Genomic DNA, 8,528 nt, shown 5'->3' with positions numbered 1-8,528 from the left:
AGAGCGGTCCAAGGCAGATAGGCTCAACTGAATCCTTAACGCTAAATCGGAATAGACAAGGCAGGCTGCCCAAGCTTGCAGAGTCAAAAGTTAAATTATTCCGTTTGTAATCTTTCTGAGGTTTTTCTCTTTTCTCTTTCTGTAACGTATATTTATGTTACCAACACGTTTGTTATTATAGCTAGTATATTTATATTATCATGTATTGTTGTTTTGGATGTATTGATATTCTTATTACACGTTATTTACATTTTAGTAATTACTTGAGAAACATTTATTAAATGAATCTTTTAATTTTTCATAGGTTTTTTAGGTCTATTGTTATTTATTTTCTCATTTTAACGTTTATGGTCGTTGATTTGGATATATTTATCACGGAAAGATTATTGTGAATAAGTAATAACTGTTGTAATACTATAAATAATAATTGTCACAATTACTTAATTGTTATTTTTCATTTCACATCAACAGCTTTAAATACTTCTGTTATTTATATTTAATATTAATTAATTTCTGTTCAGATTAGCTATCAGTAGTATAAGTTCTTTTAACGGTATATAAATATTAATATTATAATAAAATTTAGCAAGTATTCTAATAAGATAGTGGTAAGTAGATTTAGTTTATCCCCGGAAATAGATAGTAGCTAAAGGGTATAAAGCAAAGCAGTTGGGAAAAATATTGTTGCCATATTGTATAACCATAAAAACTTAACATTCAAAAAATGTTATATATACACAAAATAGAATATTTGTTCTAACATATTTTCAGAGACAATTGTACACATTATTGGTCCATTTGGTTTATTTATATTACATTACTATTCCTATGAGTAATTTCTATCTCTGCAGTATTTGATAACCACTGATACTCATTAAGTCTTTACTTAAGTAGGCAAAACATAACCAAACATTCAATCATTATTATAATAACTGTAACGCGAAGAACATTGTTGTAGTAATATTAAATACAACAGTACACAAAATACGTAATTTTTTACAGATTTTATAGTAAGGTAAAGAAAGATATACTCAATTTTATTCTGTTCTGTTCTGTACATATATGTACAGCATTATATGTGTGTGTGTGATGTATTATATGTGTACATTAAAAATTACAATTGTAATGAATGTGCACTTTTGACAAATATCACTGTAGGGAAAAAATTAAAAATGTTAATAATAATCAACAAACAAAAAATTTCATATGGAAACCTTATAATAGCAAGCGTATAAGATTTTTTTGTTTAGTGATACATTGCAACTATTGTTACAGGTTAAGTGGATTGTAAGATGCAGCACCTTAAACATTAAATATAATGCAGTGTACATTTGTATAGTAAACAGTTATTTTCAGTATTTGCCATCGTTTGACAATACAAAAATTCGTTAATACTCCGTATCTTGATATATATACTACTACTACGTGACATATTTGGCAGGTAGAGAAGTAATCTGATAAAAAAACTATAATAAAAATTAAAAGGGGTCACTGCACGAAAAAAAACATTTTTTTCAAAAAAATTATATGGTGTATATAGTATTGTATATAGGTAATTATAGCATGTTTATTTCTGTATACAGTGATATATAACACTTCTATGGTAAACAAATATATAATTACTTTATTTAAATTTGAATGAGGCCATGTTCTTGCGAGTTTTAGCTAAAATCTAGTCTACTCTCTCTTAGCTTACAATAGCAATAAAATTACTTTTTATAGTACACATGTTATTGTTTTTGTAATGTTATTATTGTTTGCAGTGTTGGCAAAACTCTCACAATTGTATTGCAGTTCATGTGTTTTGTAAATCAGCTGATTTGTTGTTTACTAGACTGGTTTTGGTTAGTGTTTATACAACAATTTGTAGCATTGTATTAGTGATTTTTCTTGAAACTAAAATCTGTTATTGTGATACATTGTGTGTTTATATTTATTAAATTATGACTAGAAGTACCAAAATATTCAAAAAATCGAAATACCATGGAAAAATTCCAGGTAAAAATAGGCCTTCAAACAGGCCTTCAAACATATCTTCCAGTTCTGAATCTAGGCCTAGGCCTCTCAGTGTCTCAAAACTGAGTAAAACCCTTGATAGTTATAATAAATTCAATAGTGAAGAACCAGAATATACTGTAGTTAATTTGGCAACTCTTGAGAAGTATTTGAATGAAACTGCTTCTTGCAAATTGTGTCACTCACCTCTAAAACTAACAAAATGAAAAGCAACCGGCCTAGCCTGTGAAATTAATATTGATTTTATTGCTTGTGCCAATAAAGCAAAGTTTGACAACTTTGGGAGCATAACCTATTCATTATAAGGAAAACAGCAAAAATTTTATGATCTAAACACTAGATTAACAATAGGCTAAGATCAATCGGTAAGGGCAGAGTCGCTGCGGAAAAAAATGTGCAGTGTATTGAACGTACGCCCTCCGTACTGTCGATATTATTTATGTGAGCGTCACCTATGTGACTGTGCTGAAGCCTTATGCAAGGAATCATTGCAAAGAGCTATACTAGAGACCATAGAGCAAAACGATTTATCAGCTGATATTGCTGTTGCTGTAGATGGTAGCTGGCAGCGTAGAGGGCACAAGTCATTGAATGGACTTGTGTCAGCGACATCACTCATTACTGGTAAGGTAGTAGACGTTGACATACTATCTAAATATTGTAACTGTAAAGGTAGGTTGAACAACACACATGATAAGAAGTGTAAAGCAAACTTCTGTGGCTCGAGTGGAGGTATGGAAGTGGCAGGAGCTGGAAATATTTTTAATATATCGAAGGACTTGTACGTCACACAGTATTTAGAATATCTTGGTGATGGGGACAGCAAGGCTTACCCTGTTGTATGTGAAAGTAGGCCCTATGGAGATACCAGTATCACAAACATTGAGTGCATAGGACAGATACAGAAAATAATGCGTAACAGACTATGAAGTTTGAAGTTGAAGACCAAGAAACTTCACAATGGTAAATCAGTGGGTGGTAAAGGAGGTCTGACTGATACGGCAATTCTTCAAATTTAAAAGTGCTATGGCCTAGCAATCAGGATAAATCACACAAAAGTAGAAGACATGGGAGCTGATATTTGGGCAGAATATTTCCACATTTTATCCTCTAATGAAAACCCCCCAGCATGGCTTATGTCCGAGCGACTAAGGAGCATGTTGTAAATACCGAGTAGCAATGAAAAACAAAGAAACGTACGATCACACAAAACACTTCCACTTACCTTCTGATATGATGGAATTTATTAAACCTGTGTTCAAAGATCTAAGCCCTACAAGTTTATTAGAAAAATGTACAAAAGGAAAAACCCAGAATCCAAACTAATGTTTGAAAAATGTCATTATGGAATTACATTCCGAAAACCGTATTTGTTGGGGTAAACACCCTCAAGTTTGGAGTATTTATGGTTTGTAATTTAAATGAACGAAATGTAAGTACCTGCAGGTTTGTTGAAAGATGTGATCTAAAAGCAGGCAAAAATTTTAGTTGAGGCAATGAAGCGACTTGACCAACGGCGAGAAAAGAAGGCGGAAAAGGCAAGCAAGGATCTTGAAAAAAAGGCAAGACAACACCAGAGTCTCCTAAAGAGAAAACTAGAGGCTACATTTAAAGAAGAAGAGGGGGAAGCACCCTTATATGCATCAGGAATGTATTAGAGGTAGCAGAGGTATTGCATCAGAGGTATTTCTGATGCAACGGGTAAACAAATATGTTTGCCCGTTGAATCAGTTTTTTTGCATTTTTCGAAAGTAAGACTTTTTAATACAAATGTCCCATTATCTCAGAAACTACTAAATTTATCTGTTTTACATTTTTTTAATACTTATGAGATCTACCTACATAGCTGGAAACTCAAATATATCTAAAAAAAAATGAAAATGGTTTATTGAAAAAATAATGATTTAACCAATCATCCAAATTCAAAACAAGAGTGTTTTGCTCTTACATAACAATTTTTTTAAACATAAAAATATTTATTTCTGAGTTTCCACATGTGTAAAAAAAGCATGGATTTTCAGAAGAAAAAAAGAGAAGCATGATATCTGTATTAGTTCCTGAGAAAAAGGGGTATATGTTAACATGGCGGAAGATAGGGCTCAGTGACCCTCTTTAAGAAACACATACTTTCACTCCAAAAGTGTATTATTGTATTCTTTGTATTTGGCAATAGCAAGATAACATGCAACAGTAACCTCCGTCTTCTCACAAGTTTTTTGGATCGAGTAACTCGGGCAACATTGTATTTATAGCGAAAATTCCTCTACATAAGTTATTCGAATTTAAAACGTCAAGAACTAGCACTAGCATAACCCTTGTCAGTAATCTTTTATATAGCCAAGTTTATATGCCTGAAAGAACCGTAGGCTTCTTGTATATTAAAATAACTATAGCATGCCAAACATAAATTTCACAAAATGGAAACGAGGGAATCATTTCCGCACCGCGCCCGACACGTAAGTCGGCCCGAGTGTCGGTGCGGGCTCGGCTCGGTTACCGCGAGGCCACACTTGTCCGTACGCTGTCCGAGCGTAACGATCTCACTGTTTGTACTAGAGCGTATGTCTTTTGTATTTCGGAGTGACGCATACTTAAAGCATGTTCAGCAAGTTCAAAAGTAGTGAATTAGGAATAATTGCTATGGCTCTGGAGGAAGAAGACGAAGAAAGACGAAAGCAGCGACCTGTTACAAGACGGAAGTGGGTTGATAACGCTTGGAAGAGAAGGACGATAGAAGGAGAGTTTTACAGATTGATGCCTCATCTCATTGATAACGAAACAAACTTTTATGAGTATTCTAGGATGTCTCTAATCACGTTTCATAAACTGTTATCGAAAGTAGAAGCACATTTGCAAAAAGAAGATACATTTTGGAGGCAAGCTATAACTCCAAAACATCGTTTTGCTGTGTGTTTAAGGTAAGATTTGATTTAATGTTATAACATGAGATATTACTAATTTTGAAGCATAAATATCACTATACAACTTCTGATATTATTTATTTTCTTCTATAATATTGTGCTATTTTTAAATATTTGGGAAAACTAAGGGTAGCTTATATAGGTAACTATGGAGGTGTCCACCATGGTGAGTCTATAAGTAAAATAGTAACAAGAATAACCCATACACCTACTAAAACTGCAATAAAAGTGGAAAAAGGTGAGAATACAACTCTGTGACATTTAAAGCAAAATATTACTAAGGGAAACTACAAATTCAGAATAAAAATTATGAAAATCATTAGTGGGTTAGATTATGTTCTGAAATTTACTCTTTAAAGGTTAAACAATTGTATTAAAAAAATTAATATTTTTAAAAATCATAAGTTAATTCTTGGTCAGCATTACTTGTCTCATCTAGGGGTGATTCACGTGTAGCTGAGGATGTCGATGAAGACGAAGAAAATGTCATGGAATGTCCCATCGAGAAATTCCCTTGGCAATTAAACTGAACTTGTTTTAATTCAATTTCCTGCACTATGTTAAATATTTGCCCTTTTGCTTCAATTAGCAGTACAGGATTTAGTGATTTGAAGGAAGGTGCTATACCAGCTAAAAAAGCATCTACTAGATGTTGTTCTAGTTGTTGAGGAGCCTTTTTCACAGCTGCTTTCTCAGCTAGTATGATGGCCATAAGCTGACTAGATGGAGATTCGTAGTGAATAGACTTTCCACTTTCTTGAAAACTTGTCATTTTCCGTTTTATCGGTTTTGGTTTAATGAACTTTTTATCTTCCAGTGCAGTATTTGATGATGGTGTTTTGGTGATATTAGTGTTTTCATCTTCATTTGTTGGTTGTTCATGAGTATTTTCTTCAAGGTTTTCTTCTTCAACAAGCTCCTGCTCATTTACTTCCTCCTCATTTTGTTGTGAAAACACATTGGTGATTCCTTCTCGTTCTCCAAGAAAAGGCACAAGAAATAAAAAGAATATCTTCGTATTTATACTTCCGGAATGCAACACTTGCCTGTCTAGATTTGGTCTTTCTTTTTTGTAGTGTCCTAAGAAGCTGGTCTCGAATAGAGTTTCACTTTCTTTTGCATTCTTCTACTTCACCTATACCAAACAGCAAAAACATTTATATAAAATATTTATTGCGACTCTTAATTTTCGACACGAAGTATTTGTATTGTTTGTTGCAGATTTCTGGCTACTGGAGATTCATTCAAGACTATTTCTTTCAGCTACAGACTGGGCAGATCAACAGTTGCAGAAATTGTTCATGACACTTGTAAAACAATAGTGAAGATTCTCTTAAACGAATTTATGCCAATACCTAATGAAGAAGGGTGGCATACCATAGCAAACGAATTTTGGAATGAGTGGCAGTTCCCAAACTGTATTGGTGCCTTGGATGGTAAGCACATCACAATACAAGCCCCTAAGTTATCAGGAAGTCTCTATTGGAATTATAAAAAAACTTATTCAATTGTCCTGTTGGCTCTGGCACCTTACTACAACTTTATTGTAGTAGATGTGGGTGGATATGGAAAAAACTCAGATGGATGTATTTTCTCAAATTCAAAATTTGGCAAAGCATTGGAAAGTGAAAAACTTAATATTCCAAAGAAAAGAACGCTTCCTGGAATAAACTTAGAACTTCCACTGGTTTGTGTTACTGACGAAGCATTCGCTCTCAAACCGTACATGATGAGGCCATATCGAAGTAAAGGCTTGACAGATGAAATGAATGTTTTCAACTTCGGGTTAAGTAGAGCAAGAAGGGTCTCAGGAAATGCTTCCGGTATCTTGCATCAAGAGTTCCGAATATTTACTAAAAGGGTACAAGGAAACCCTCAGAACATAACAATAGCTACACTAGCTGCTTGCATATTACACGACTTTATTAGGAAAAATGGAGGTTGGAATTTGCGTGAGAGCTCTGAAAGTCAATCCAATGCAAAGGAGACTTCAGAAGGAAGACCAATAACTCTACAGAGACTGCCTCGTGTTCGTGGAAGGTCTACGGCGGAAGCATTCGATGTGAGAGATCACCTTAAACATTTCTTTAGTTCGCCAGAAGGATCTGTGAGGTGGCAAGAACAATCTACTTCAGTCATTTAGTTCATTGCTTAACAAATGCATGTTAACTTCAATGTTAATTGGTACAAACAGCTAGTGTAGTGGTAGTAAAATTTGATAATAACATTATCTTGATTATGTTTTTTTCCTATTATTCTTCTCAATTGCAGCAAATTTCAATAAAATACACTGCAAACCCTATATTTTGTATTACTTTAACACAAGAACTTATAGTGTGATTCCATAGTTTGCCATGTTGAATATCGTTTTATAAGAATGGGTAAAACATAGTAAATATTAGTAAAATATATAATATAGTCAATAGTCAAGTATTTATTGCGGAGACAAAGAGTACATTTGTATAGCAGTACTAGAGTACATGTTTGTTTTTCGTACTGGAAAACTATATTGTAAATTAATTATTTTAATTTTAACTGTATTGCAGTTAAAATAATAAAACGTACAAAATGTTAGCGCACGATGTAGGGTTAGTATACTAAATAATTCAATTAAATAAAACGTTTACTTAAATATTTTTGCAAAGAAGAACACAAATGTGACCAACTTTTTTTAAATTTATAATTACCTTCTCCAAGCTCCAAATTTTCAGCAGTTTTCTTCCACACTTTCTCCTTGTATTTTGCATGCCGATATTTTTCTTTCGACTGGTCATAAACTACAGAAAACTTCCTTACTTCTTCAATAAGTTTCTCCACATCCATGGCTGATGCCGCTCTAAAGAGATCTCTCAGACCGCACCGTCCCCGTCAAAATTCAAACCTGAACTATCGGTGACGGTGACGGTTCAATATTACAATGAAATAAAATATCTAGAATTAAAATTATAACTAGTTTAATGAGCAAAAAGGAAGATATACAGTTTTTACTGTAAACTGTTCTGAAATGTGGCAGATCCTACTTCTGTTCTTACTTTATATATTATATTTTTAATATGGAGATTAATATTAAGGATTACCTTTAGATTAAAACGCTTCCTACATAGATTAGTTTCTGTTAATAATGTGTATATCAATTTATGACACATACGCTGTTTATGGATAAATATAAGTTTGATGGTCATAGCCAGATCCTGAAAAAATGTTTTATAGTACAATCAACTTAACAAAGCGGTTAAAGAACATTCGGTGCAAGAAATAAACCGACATATTTAGAAGCCACTGAGAGGAAATAAAAGGCACCAGATGTTAATGGTAAGGAACTTAGAGCGATGTGCCTTAAAAATCTTAATAGTTAGACCATTTCAGTTATGTTGTAACTAGACAAAAGAAAACCCAATATTTTCGTAGTAATGTTCACTAAAACAGCAAAGAATATACGTGAATACATAAATATTCCAATATACTGTTGAGTTAATATTTTTATATTCAAATTCATATAAAAATAACTTTTGACTACTTCTACTGCGACAAATTTGAAGAACATTATCGTATTTCTTGAACAGTTGTAATTTATTTTATTTTCATTATTTT

General features: G+C 33.0%; 1 protein-coding gene across 1 annotated transcript; it reads left to right on the top strand.

Moving 5' to 3' along the window:
• Window positions 1-4,656: 4,656 nt before the first annotated feature.
• LOC124369409 lies at window positions 4,657-7,080 on the top strand. Its single transcript, XM_046827415.1, has 2 exons — window positions 4,657-4,934; window positions 6,159-7,080. Exons 1-2 carry the CDS (start codon window positions 4,657-4,659, stop codon window positions 7,078-7,080), a joined length of 1,200 nt encoding a protein of 399 aa, XP_046683371.1.
• The last annotated feature ends 1,448 nt before the right edge of the window (window positions 7,081-8,528 follow it).

The sequence above is a fragment of the Homalodisca vitripennis genome, chromosome X (genome assembly GCF_021130785.1).
Source record: "Homalodisca vitripennis isolate AUS2020 chromosome X, UT_GWSS_2.1, whole genome shotgun sequence".
NCBI classification, from domain to species: domain Eukaryota; kingdom Metazoa; phylum Arthropoda; class Insecta; order Hemiptera; family Cicadellidae; genus Homalodisca; species Homalodisca vitripennis.
This window is presented reverse-complemented; position numbering and strand designations above follow the sequence as displayed.